At 41.5% G+C, this 13,587-nt stretch overlaps 1 protein-coding gene across 1 annotated transcript in view; it reads right to left on the bottom strand.

Annotated features, from left to right (window-relative positions):
* The window catches only part of ANTXR1 (anthrax toxin receptor 1), a 105,441-nt gene that overhangs the window by 75,616 nt on the left and 16,238 nt on the right, over positions 1-13,587 (bottom strand). The window contains exons 7-9 of the mRNA XM_009327212.1: positions 12,458-12,526; positions 10,391-10,471; positions 3,167-3,227 (exon numbers count right to left, since the gene is read on the bottom strand). Of these exons, the coding sequence (XP_009325487.1) occupies positions 3,167-3,227; positions 10,391-10,471; positions 12,458-12,526 (211 nt within the window). The remainder of the gene's footprint in view (positions 1-3,166; positions 3,228-10,390; positions 10,472-12,457; positions 12,527-13,587) is intronic.

Below are 13,587 nucleotides of genomic sequence, written 5' to 3'. Positions count from 1 at the left end.
TTCCTAGGTAACTGCAAAATTGTATCGGTTGCCATGAGTTTTGTCACATCCTGCCCTACTAGCCTGTACAATGACCATGAGTCCCTGGCTGGATACAATGAACAAGGGATTTCATCAACCGAGCAGCTTTCTAGTCTCTGGACAAAGGCTATGATCTCAGAATCTGTGGGTGTTTCTCCAAGTCTTCCTCTTCGCTATTCTTCCAGATCGGCTCTGCAAGGTCACCGCAAGCTGCAGTGCAAGCAGAAAGCATCAAGAACAGTCACCAACACCTGAGTGCTGAACTGAGTGGTCCTTTTTGGAACAAGCAGGGCTGAGCAATGAGATCATATCCTCACAAGTCTTTCAGACCACCGTCTACCGCCCCTTGTTATTCCAGCTACTTGAACCTAGTACTGGGAAACGTTTACAAACTTCCTGCAGCCACCAGCATTAAGACTGCCTTGCAAGGAAAGCACCATTTTCAGACTTTCAGATTTTGAAACAGGGCCATAGTCCCAGAAAAGTTCTGGCAGCAGACATAGGAACTCAAACTCTGCAGTTCCCCATGGCGAAGGAAACAGCCCCCACAATTCCTGTTACTATCTAGGAGAGGCAATCAGATAATCCCCACTGATGTTTTGCTGGTGAATGTGGTTTGAACACAAAATGTTTCACTGTCCGAGACAATGCAGGAGTAATTACAGTGCATCAGAAGAACCACCCTGGTTTTAAACTTCCCAGGAGCAACAAGGAACCTAGTTTTTGCAGATTCAAAGTTTTCGCCTTGCACTTTACAGTCCCCATCTTCTTTCATCTCCCTTAAGGACTCACACACTGTACTTGTCAAAAAAAGCAGATTTGCTCTGGAATTTGGGCTCTCTTCCAGGTCCCACTCATTTACAGCCAAGCTGCAAATCATCCCACCACATCTAGCCAGGGAAGCTGCCTCGCAGGCCCATTATGCGTTGTCCAAGAGCATTTGGGAAGAACAGGGGAAGAGCAGCTCTGTTCTGGAGTGCGGGGGCTGATGAATACTTAAGAGAAATCACAGAAGTCTCAACTGCTGGGGAATGAGAGTTCAAGTACAGTCAAAGAACAGCATATCAATGATGTCAGATTAACCACGGGGATCTTGTCTCTGCTTGAGACTGAAATGAACAGATACAGTATGCACCCTGCATGTCTGTACTGATGCAAAACCAAATCATCAAGAAACTGGCATTTCAGAATGATGTGTTGCTGCTGAAATTCATTACTCAAGTGTCTGGGACCAGTCTGCAGTGCAAGAGTGGCCTCAGGTAACATGGAGCCTTCATGTTCTCTCCTTCCAAAAAAAAAAAAAAAAAGGCAAAAACTGCCACTGCTTTTCAAGGATGTGCACAGAAACAAGAAAACACAAGGTATCAGAGCTATACCTGTAAAATTTATTTTACACTAAGGCACATAACTTTCATATTCAATGGCACTTTCATTAGTCTCAAAGTCCTAAGTGATTAAATAAGCTGCAGTTCGAGAGCAATGGAGTATTTGCCCGAACTCAGAGATGAGGCCTTGAATTGAGCATCTAAATAACTGTTGGCATTTTTCAAGGTTAACATTGGAATTTGGCCAGTACTTCACAAAAGAAGCAGTGAGAACGGTTTATATAAAACCCTTCTACATTTCCTCTCAGCTGGCTCTGCTGGATACAGCTGTTCATTACCCCTACATTCTCATTAAGACACAATGAATGGGAGTGATGAGATGTATAAGCAACTGCCAAGCATATTAGAAAACGTTAAAGATGGTTATAAATGGTCGTTACAAGTCATCTTCTTTCTGGCTTACGACATTACATAAGCATCGTTGTTTATCACTTACCTAAGTATGTAAATATATTTTAAAAAAAAATCTGTAAGAGTGTAAAGTGGGTCTGAACGTTATACAATTTCATTTCCTTTCCCAAGCATTTATGGAACATCACTGCACTATATCAGAGACTGTCATGACAACAACCATCTACCATGTTAAGGTAGACAGAGCCTTGTTTTGGAGCCTTTTTTAACAAAGGAACTATTTAAATGGCCAGCCAAAATGAGAAATAGATGACTAAGTACTATAATTCATGTCAATTATGCCATCCTGGCTTCAAACAACAAAACTACTGTAGTGGCATGCGTGGAATGCAAAACTGATGCCTGGTACTTATTGGGCATTTAGCCTGGCGTCTTGCATCTGCTAGGAAAACATGACTACCTATATATGTTTAGGTATACAGGCAGTTGCTCCAGGAACAAGAGATCCAGGAAGGACGATTAAAGCAGCTGCTTTGGAAGTGAAAACAAAGAAGTAATGGTAACTGGCTTTCTTATTGGGACTACCGATTTAAGAAAAAGGAAGATGCAGAACTTGTTAGGGACTCATCCTTCTCCGCAAACCTCAGCTCTGCTACCAACCTCTCTACTTAATGAGTTGCTACACATTTAATAAACACTTAGGATACACTTCATAAAATGTGAAGAATTCACAGGAAGCAGATGGAAGGGGCTAACATGGTTCTCAAGCTTTCTTCAAAAAAGGCTGGGTTCTGCTGAATGCAGAAGTACTTGCCAGGACTTTAAAGCCACAGTATACATAGCACAATCATATTAGAACAAGCACACAAAGAAGGGGCAGTACGATTCACACAAGTCAGATGAATGATGCTTAAATTCTAGTCCTCTCACAGTCGCTGTATCAACCCTAAATGCCTAAGAAATGTTCAAAGAATATTAGAAGCCTTTAGATCAAAGTGTGCTCATTTGTCTTTCTTGCTAGTTTCTTAAGCAGCACTTCCCTCAACAATCCGCTGAGATGATGAATTTGCAAAACTCCAATCAGAGTTTTATTTTCCGATTTGGTTTGTAATTTTGCAGCATGTCTACTTCAAGTTTGGCATAGTCCAAGTAAGACAGACTGGTTTGACCGAAACACAGTTAGGCAAAACTGTCAAATTCAAGCCTTTTCTGTAAAAAAATCCCATTTGACATCATTTGGCAGAAATGGGAAATGTGTAAGCTACTGTAAGATGAAAAAGAAATTCACCAAAAAAGCAAAAGATTTAGCTCCAGTTAATTAGTTCCTTTTGCACTCTCCAGCAATTAGAGATGGACAGAAAGATGTATTTTAGGCAACATGAACAACTAGGGCCTCAGTTTATACTTACCCCCTGCACATATACTGGAAGGCTCTGCTGCCAGAATTTCTATACAGGATTTCTTCAAAATCTAAAAGACAGAAAAAATGTCATGAAGTATCTCAGACTTGTTTCTGTAGGAACACAACTCAAAGCGTGAGAGAGTGCACCTGTTCTCACGCAAATGCTTAACTCAACATTGCACTTCGCATTCATGCCACAATTATGCCATCTTAGCTTTTCACTTTAAACCAACCACACTGGTGTCATTGCTCTTCCACAGCAAACTATTGCTATGGAGGAAGGCAACGGATGCTGACGCTCTCCAGTATCTCAGCACAAACTTGCCTTTACCCGTGGTACAAGTTATTATGCAGACTATGATCTGTAACAACTAAGGTGCACTCTGAAGTGTTAGCAAGGCAATGTCATTGCTCTCCCTTTGCAGTTACACCTCCCTCCCCAAAATTATTCTGGAGCCCAAAACTCCAAACAAATGTCACAAGTTTAAGCTAAGCTGTTTACCTCTGCATTAAAACATCCTAGGAATATCTACACAGCCACTTCTCAAGCCTCGGTACAGGGGTTCAAACTTCTTACGTTTTTAATCTCATCTATGACAGCATACCTGAGTGCATCCTCAAAATTGCACTGTGATTTCAAATCAAGATGTATGGACGATTGCTCTTTACTTAAACCAAAGTTAAATTAAGCAGTATGTCTTCATAAGAGTTGGCACTGCTTTTAACGACTTTACATGTAGACAGCAATTTATACAAATACTTCAGCATCAGGCTTGGCAGACTGCTTGCAAGGCATGAGGAACATGCTAGAGTTGGGTACTGTGCCATATAGTCCTAAAATTGCTCAAGCTGTTATTTGCATGCAGCAGCCTTCCCCCTGCTCTGAAGACCAACTCAAATTCTTCACTGCACACAGTCAGCAAACTTGTGACAGTGTCCATAAGCCCCTGTGAGAACAGCAGCAGTGACCGAGACCTGTGGGTGTTCAGCTCTGGGCTGAACAGCCCCTAGACGAGGTAATACTGATCAAAATTTAGGTCAGCTCCAAGAGGCAAGTAAATGTCAGCCAAGCATCATGACTCAAATCCAACGTGAAAATTATTTTCCCAACTTTAAATTGAAACATCTGTAAGGAAAGAACAGCAACAAATACAATAAATTCTGTACGAAAAAGATAATCTATTTTTTTCTCCAAAATCATGGCTCTCTGCCTCAAATACCTAATTGCAGAAGGTACAAATAGAGCCATGATTTATTTTTTTAAAAACTTTTAAACAAAAGTTTGAGTTACTTAAAAGCAGGGCTGATAGAGACTGAAAGAGTACCAAGGGACTGAAGGAACCAGGACCGTCTGAGCTGCTGGCAGCCTGACAAGTGAGGAGAAAGAAGATTTGCAGGAACAAGGATATACAGGAACTGTCAAGTGGAAAAAAAGAGAAATTCAACAGTTGAGAACTGAACTGAAAAGCATTAGAAGAATTTGAAAGGCAGAATAAGGAAAATACAGAAAAAATAAAGAGGACTGTAAGAACACACTTCCAAAGTATCCATCTGTAGCTATCCACCCATCTCCTGTCAGTCCTCTACTGCCCACCCCTTACTCATTCCAGGTTCTGCTTCTCTGAAGATACAGCATTTTTCTCCCAGTGACTGCCAGGGCTAATGAGCGCAACTAAGAGTTGATGTTTTTCCAAGTATTTTTCCTCTCCACTGAAAAATGTCTCCTTTAAGAGAATCTTTTCACATTTTTCCAAATTCCCCCTAAGATTCTGCTCCCCTCTCCCTCAGCTTCCCCAAAAGTTTTGATATGTATTTCTTCTCCTCATTGCCTTTCAGCAATGAAGTGAAAGAGAAGAAGTAGGCAAATGAGCTGGAGAACAAATGCATGAAAAATACAATCAATATTTTCATTTTTTTTTAAAAAATCAAGTAAAACCTCACACGATTAAGTTCGAAATTCATTACTTCTATTCAGTCATTTGCCAACTTTCATGCTGTAAGCCAGCTCAGATGGGGGGTAGAATAGCAGGTGTCTCAATTAGATGATGCAGACCTCCCTTCCAGTCCAATCCAATCCATTTACATGACTATAAAAAGCTGGTCTTAATCACTTTTTACAGTGCCAACTGCAATATTTATTTTGATTTCAAATAATAAGTTTCCAATGCTCCAAGCACCCATCCTAACTTAAAGTGAAAATCAGGCAGCAGTAACTATTGCAAAAGAATTCCTTTATGTCTCTTCCTCGTTATAAAAATATATTCAAAAAGGACTTCAACGTAATCACCATAGAAGATTTCATCAAATCTTCTGTTCTCTTATTTCCCCAAGGACTGCACAGCCTTGTGTGGGCTATAGGTGCACTTCATTCACTGCCGGCTGGCTCCCCAGGAAAGCAAAATAACATGCAAGAGTGGTGATGCAATCTCCCAGCTGAGTGCCTATAAACTGCTCCAACAGCAGACATGGGAGAACTGACTCCACATCCTCATTTTCACAGGGAGGACTACAGCAGTTCTGGTTTACCTGGTAACTAACTGCAGGCGGCAAAGCAGCTTGCCTTGGCACCCATGCAGAAAAGTATTTGAAGCACATGCTCACTCTTGGTGAGGAAGCACCCCATTGTCTTTAGCAGCACACACTTAATGACCAAGCTCAGATTCCCAAATCAGTCTCCTGTTGTACTCTGTGGGGCTCCAGTTATGTTCCAGCTTCACACAGGCTCCTGGGAGGATCTCTTGTTAATATTTGTTGACATGCCAAATAAAAAAAATGCAACACATCCTTGTGGAAGCATGGCTTTGTCACAGTTATCCCTATCAGGACAGAGCTGAACTTAGCACTACCTGTGATTAATTTAGCTTTCCGCCAGGCAATGCATTAGAGTCCAAGAACCAGGAGAGGCCCTGCAGGTCACCTGGGCCATTTTAGAAACAAAGGGAAGAAGGGGAGTGAAATTCTGCAAATGCTGGAAGCTTTCAGTTGGTATTCTGGTCCACAAGCATGCAGATAGATTATTTCACCACAGCAACTGCCTATTTCTTGTAATTTTTTTTTTCCACTGAATTTGGGAATTCTAATAGCAAACAGGATGCTGAAGTTTAATAGAAGGTTACTGCCTAATCAGTGTTAGTGTGAATGACCTACGGTCTGAGGCTAGGTACTCATTACCAAGCTCTGTTGAATTACTAAATAACAAAGTCTGTTGCCAATTACAAAACAGTAATTTATTTATGAAGTGTTTCCTGTCCAATAATATCTGCATGAGCTAAGTAAAATAAATATATTTAAGTCCTTTTAAAGATGCATTTGGGGAAAGAAAGAAGTAGAAAGCATGATCATATGCCACTAAAAGTAATGAGAAACACTATGCAGTTGAGACTGGGGGTTCACATCCTCTACTTTAGATGGCTAAACTAGCTACCCAAGCCAAGAAGCTTGATTTATTGACTTTCTCTTTGGCCTATGTAGAAAGCCTGGCTCTGACAGAAGACAGATTCCAAATATCTATGTGAAGCTCCTGCTCTGAATTGCCCTCTGGAGATCCCACCCTTCCTTACTGGCTGAAGAAGCTTAAAGAGCCCATCTTGCTGACCCGGGGCAGCATACATGTAAAGCTCAGGCTACATGTTAGCAGCAAGGCAGACAGCTGACTTAGAAATTTTGTGTACATTACAGATTTTGTATATACAGGATGTGTCTTGCAAAGCAAGTAACTTTCTCTCATCTCTCTCCCGTTCATGGAGTCTGAGGCCCTCTCTCTGCACCAGGAAATATACAGTTTATCTATCTGGAAGTGAAGTTTGAACAGCTAGCTCAGGATAAAGTACATAAAAGCATCACCACATTTCTTATACTTCGTCTACCGGCCACTCACATCCAAGTTCTCACAAAAGTTGCCACACTACACATACCCAGCACTGCAGTTTGTGTAACTGAAGTATTCAGGGACAGTACATTTCCAAGCTAAAATTTCTTGAGAGGTGAAGGAGTACATTGAACTACCATATCAATTTTAAGAGCTGAGGCAAGACCTGAAAAATACTGAGGGTAGGTGGACACCATCGCAAGATGATCCGAAAGGAGTACACAGGAAATTAAAAGGATGAATCATTTGCACAATTTATACAGACAGGAGACAGTCCCACAAACTAGTTCATACTACTTCATTTCTTACACATCACGACTGCTTCATGAGGCTTCCTGCAGCTCACTCAGAGAATCCTTTCCAAGGGACCTGCGATTGCATCTCTACTTGAGATAAGCTCCGAGCTAGTGCCACTGTTTAACACGTGGCAAGGATCAGAGTGTATTCTTGTTCCAAGCGACTGCTCTTTCAGTATCTGTTGAAGGCTCAAAGCAAAGCAATGACAAGACCCTATCCTGACTTTCATGTTGCTTCATGTTCCACTGCCTCCGGCACTCCTACCAAAGACATACTGAGCAGTAGATGAAGTTGAGTTTCAGGTTTTCCTTTTAAGACTTGCTCCATTTGCTTTAAATTGACAGGTTATGATCTGCAGAAATTTTTCACAGCAAAGAAAAATTTAATAAGTTACTTCAGTTCCTTCCATTTGTTTCCCAGCTTATAGCAATCAGATGTCTGTTTCTCTACCAGATTCTTCCCTCCTAACAAACTCAAAATCCCCATTAAACATGGGGGAAGCTGAAGTTTTAGCAGTGGCTTTTTCATGATGAGGGAGAAAAAGCAATTGGTTTGCTTAATAAAAAAGTCACATTGGAACTCACAGAAGAAAAAGGACCAAACCCTACACTGCACTGAATAGCTTCAGCTCCCACTAAGAATCATGTTTTTAAGCATGACTTCAGCATGGGACTATATTTTCAGCTCATTTAAGCGCAGCTTCCAGGGCACGGCCTGACTAGCTTGGTGGTGCTTAGTGGGAGATAGTCCTCCTCTGAAGGCACCGAGCAGATCTCCCTGCAGCTGCTAACTTAGAACTTGCTGGCTCCCACAGAAAAGGAAGGGCAGGTGTACTGAAGCATTTGCAGACCCACTGCCCTGAACTTCTTTGCTCAGTAGATGTAGCGGCCCAGCGGAGGCCAGCCTCAAGATCCACCACTCTCAGCTCCCACTGTCTTCCTCATTCCAGAGGGACTTCTAAGTCCACCACCTCTGCACACACAGAGGGTTGAAAAAGATCTACTCCTCAGGACAAGGGGAGGAGGGAAGAGTCAGGCTGCCTCAGCAGAATTACAGGGCAGTTCACACCAAATCCCTGTAGACCAGAAGAAACCCAAGTCTTCACATCTCTAGAGCGATTTCAAACACTAATCTCCCCCAGCCTCATAATTTTATCCTTCCTTCCCCTGTTATATCAACCAGCAGCTAGTAGCCTAACCAATCCCCTCTATACATGGCTGAACATCCTTGCTATACCAACTCTTACACAGGAATTGAGAAGCTTCCAAATCTCATGGCTCTTTCAACATTAAAATGCTTTCCTGTGAACACAAATGCTTTATTTTCTTTGCTCCAAGACAGGGGTGCTTTGCAAGGACAAGAAAATGAACGAGGGAGCTTATTTTCCAACTAGAAAAGGAATCTACAGATTCTTTGTTATTCTACAGAGTGATTAATGTCCCTCTTGCCATTCCTTTTACACACCTCCTTTCTACCCAACCTATTGCAATCACTCCACTCAAATGCAACTGTTCAGGTCACGGATTCATTACTGTACAATTACACTTCCTTGTGACCCTCCTTTCCAGGGCTGGTAAATCTTGCACCGGTCAACTGAAGCAGTTCTTGACTAGGTTCCTGGAGGCTGAAGTCTTCGCATTCTATTTAATATAACTGGAAAGGGAGTCAGAACTGCTGCTGGAATTCATTAAAAACAGCTGCAAAGAGAATGCAGGGCTGGGAAGCAAGCTAGGGGTTTTTGTTGTTTTGTTGCTTTCTTAAATGACATGCAACACCTGATTGTCCAAGAGAATTGAGGCAGTAGCCCCACACTTGGACAGTGCCAGGAAAACCAATAAGCAAGGGATTGTATTCCATCTACATGCGAGAGCACTAGGGAAAATTGAGCCTGCACTGAAGGAATGGTTTTGCTTGGTACTATGTGGTCAGAATAGTGTGTAACCACTGTAAACACAGAAATCTGAGACCCCCCTGGTGAACCTACCCTCCCTAGCTTCAAGTTGTATATTTCATCTGTGTTTTATCAACTAAAAAGCCTATATGAAAATGAACAAAACACGTGTCCTTAAAAAGATTTCCCATCCTCCTTTGTAGCCACGGGAAGCAATCTAATTAGAATGGTTATGGAATACAACTGAGCAAAAGGAACAGAAAAATCCTGGAAGCTACCTGAAAACATACTGTTTCCTAGTGAACACTTGGCACATTTTTCACTTATAATAAAATGGCACACACATCCTCTCATATATTTCCTTTCCTGCTCAGTCAAGGGAAGCGTTGGTCCTAGGTGACACAGTATTAGGCCACTCAAAAGTTTTAGAGCTAGAAATAGCTAGTAAAGACCATGGAGCCATTTGCATGACTTTTATGCAAGCCATGGGAAAGGAATCAATCTCCGCCCCTCCCTCTGTCAGCTGAACTGCTAGCTCTTATCCCAGCCACTCAGGAATAAGCCAGCTTTTATATGCTGCACCCAACCCCTAGAGGAAATGCCAGGAATTGATCAAACTGAATCAGGAAACCTAGGTCTGCGGGGTGGAAAAATAGTCCATTTGTTAGGAGGCTGAATGTAGAAAGCCAAGTTTTGGGGATTTTGGCATACATAGCAGGATCCCTTCCCCCATTCTAAACAGGTGAGCAGTGCAGCACATCCATCAGGACAGAAAGGACGCTAATCAAGCAGAAAGATGGAGATCAAAGAGCGCCCTAATCCTTTGTACGGAATGTGCTCTAACACATCTTTGCTGTCCCAGTCCATGGCAGCCATTTTATAAACTGTCACCATGTGCCTAGTCCATTCAGTCAGTTACTCCCTCCATCAAGGAGGGAGACATACAAAGACAATAGTTGGGCTCAAACCTTCCTGTATTGTGACCTGTTGATAAACTCTACCTTGAAGTAGCAATATTAGTACAAACAAAGGTCAGTTTCTTTGGATCAAATGTTTAAGTAATTTATTAGCAGTCAGCAGGTCCTTGTGAACACAGGAAAACTAAACCTTCAACTGTGCAAGCTAACACAAACTAACGTGCACACATGCAAACACATGATTAGAAAAATACTTACAGAGTCTATGATCCCCTGAAGGGCTTCAAAACCATCATTCACTGGAAAGACATGATCTTTGCTGTCGGCAATTCTAGCCAGCTGACAGAGTGGTAAAAGTAAATAAAACAGAAATGCAAAGAATGAGATAAATTAGCCAGCAGGCAGCAAATTAAGACTTCTCCAGACTCATCCGCTTGCAAGTAAAAAAACCAAATACTTCAAGTACTCTGTATGGATTGCTAGTGCATTATAGTTCGTGAAGCATTGAAAAGTTTATCTCTGTAGCCTGATTGATTTTAGAAAGCTCTACATCAGGAATCAGAAAAGGCTTCCCTTAACTTTGAAGACAAGACAGAACGTGGCTTTCACTGATGCCCAGAGCCTAATGATCTTTATTGCAAAAAAACTGTCTCCCACATGATTGTAGATCACCCAGCACAGTAACTCCCCAACCAAAATAGGCCACAGCATCAACATGACATGCCACTAATGCAGCAAAACACTTCAGCACATACATCACTTAAACCAGGGAACTAATCAAAATTATTCAGTATTTTCACATATGGAGAAGACTAATGCAAATTATACCCCATCTGGAGATACAGGCCTGATCCACCTTTCCTGTCAGGACAGAGATTTGACTATTTGTCCTAGGCTCAACCATTAGAGAGCCAAGAAGAAGAAAGCAGGGAGCTAATGAGATATTTTCCGAGCGGGGAAAGAGGGAGCAGAAGAGCATTTGGAAGCCTACATGACAAGGAAGAGGGCCATTCGTGAGGCGGGGGTAAGATAAGGGGAACCAGGACATCACCTGTAAAGAGCTATATGCAGGTTCACTTGTCAATAGCATGCTAAGGGTTAAGGCAGAAATATAAGCCCAATTCAGAAGTAATGAGCTCTCCATGCATCTGCTGGAGCAGAATCAAGTTTTACTGCTGCAAGGCCAACGTTTGTTATAGTAATTCTCTCCCATGGCAGAGGTAACATCAACCCAGCAGGCCTCTGGCGTTTCCTGTAGCATTGCAAATTGGAGGCAGCAGACTAGCCACACATTCCTCCCTAAACCCCACTGGCTCCACCTTTCCAGCTCATGTCACTCAGAACTCCTACTTCTCAAGCAAAACGCCAAACTGCCAACCTCCTTTAGCCAAGACACAGCAGCTTCTGTAAACCAGGATGTTTACAGTTTCCTCAACTCATTTCCCATAGTCCTCCTCCTAGTGCATTCTGGGACTTCAGACAGTCATCTAATTCCAGTTAATTTCTTCAGCATCTATATGACTTCAGGTAGCAGCTGTCTGAGTGCTGCTACTTTAGATCCAGTCTCTTTGCCATTTTTATTCCCTCTTTGCTTTTTCTATTACTTTAGGTTACACTAGCCTCTGGTTTTGATTCAAAGGAGATTGTTCTAAACCAAATTTGTTTTGACTCCTTTTTGAATCAGTGTTTGAAGCTTTGTTAGAAAACTGAAAACCTGGAAAAGCTCCATTCAATAAGTAGTTCAGCACTCCACTTAGGGGCTGCACAAGTGTTTCACTCACGTTAGAAAAATATAATGTCAACTGTTACACTTGGTGCGAAATGTAATTCATGGACATACTAACATTCATCTGATAGTCTGACTTCTAAATTTATCAAATGGGAAAACACTGTAAAATATTAGTGTCTCTAATGAAGCTGTTTGCTTTTTAGAGCACAGTTTTCCCATGAAAGAAAAGCTAGACTGAAACTGAAGTGTTATATGGCAATACCTCAATTTTATGGGGAAAACAAAAGTCCCCACAACCTCATTCTGCTTACAGCTTAAACTGGACTGATTTGCTATTCTTCATGTGTCTTTTCTTCTGCTTTTCTCCACCATTAGCAAGAGTTATACAGACAGAGGGACAGGTCTCCACATATGGGGATTAAGACAGAAAGGGGCTTAAACCCAACACCCAGACCAAAACACTTCAGACTGTCAGTCAACAGAAGGAGAGAAAGACCACTTGAGAAGTCTTGAGAAAATGATTCAGGAGTGTGTGCCTGTGTTCAGCATGCACCTTTGCCAAGTACCCCAGTAAACACGACAAGTGCCTCATTTACCTGGGTCTCATTGAAGTCTTTCACACCAACACAATATACTGTTGCTCCCAGGTCACGCGACCGATTAGCCTGGAACAAGGAAAGGTAGGATGACATGGATGCAAATATGATGGGATGCAGTTTTCTGAAAGGTCTTAATCATAAATTTAGTCCTCCTCTGTAAAATGAGCTTGTCAAAAGAGAGCTTTAGAAGCTTTCCTACCTGATTCTGCAGAAAAAGGTTTTATCTGCTACTAGAGTAGCTATTTGTTTAGTAAAGCAAAAACCAAGGTATTGGTAGGTTTTTTTATACCTGATTAGCTCACCTTCCAGGCTTCTCCAACTTCCTAACATTTGCCTGTCCAACAGATGTAAGACAGACTAAATCCATTTTCTTTTCATCATTTAGGACATATCCCAGTATAATAGTAACCTAAAATGTTTTGGTATTTTCTATTTCAGACATCTGTGCCTGGACTCATGATATCGATAGGTGAAGAGGCATTTCATTCCATCTGCTACAAAAGTGTATCACTCCCATTATTTACACAGCATCTCAAAGTAATAAAGGGAGAACATCCACAGGTTTGATTTTTCCAGGCTATTTCATTGACATGCAGTTGAAGTGGCATTTACTATTCAAAAAAACTGTTCTAAATGCTCTTGTCTGCGTAAGTATGAATTAAGTCATTTAATCATATTTCATTAGAACAGGAACACCCGACTGAAAACCCATTCCCAGAAAAGATGGTAGCAAGTCAGATTATATCAGAAGACTGCTATGTAACAATTTGAACTACTACAAAGTGCTTTACAAGAAAAGCATCATTCCAGTTTTACACCAAGAAACTTAAACCCAAACAACTGAAGCAACTTGCAGTGTAAGAGCTGAGGTCAGGATCTCCTTTCTACTAGCTAATTGTTCCTCCCCAAACCAAAACAAATACAACACTTCTGACCTCTCAACTTGTTCATTCACCTCTAAAAACAAACTTGTTTTTCTTGTGGGTTTTTGATTTCAGAAGGGAAGAAAAGGAGATGAACAGTAAGGAAGGGAACTCTAGGTTCATGACATTCGTTTGTGCTACAGCAATATTGGTTTTATTCTACAAAACCATTCTTTTTGTTGTTATTGGATTTAAAGCTGCACT

Source organism: Pygoscelis adeliae, unplaced genomic scaffold, assembly GCF_000699105.1.
Source record: "Pygoscelis adeliae isolate BGI_AS28 unplaced genomic scaffold, ASM69910v1 Scaffold187, whole genome shotgun sequence".
NCBI classification, from domain to species: domain Eukaryota; kingdom Metazoa; phylum Chordata; class Aves; order Sphenisciformes; family Spheniscidae; genus Pygoscelis; species Pygoscelis adeliae.
Note: the sequence above shows the minus strand (reverse complement) of the source record. Positions and strands in the feature narration are given on the sequence as shown.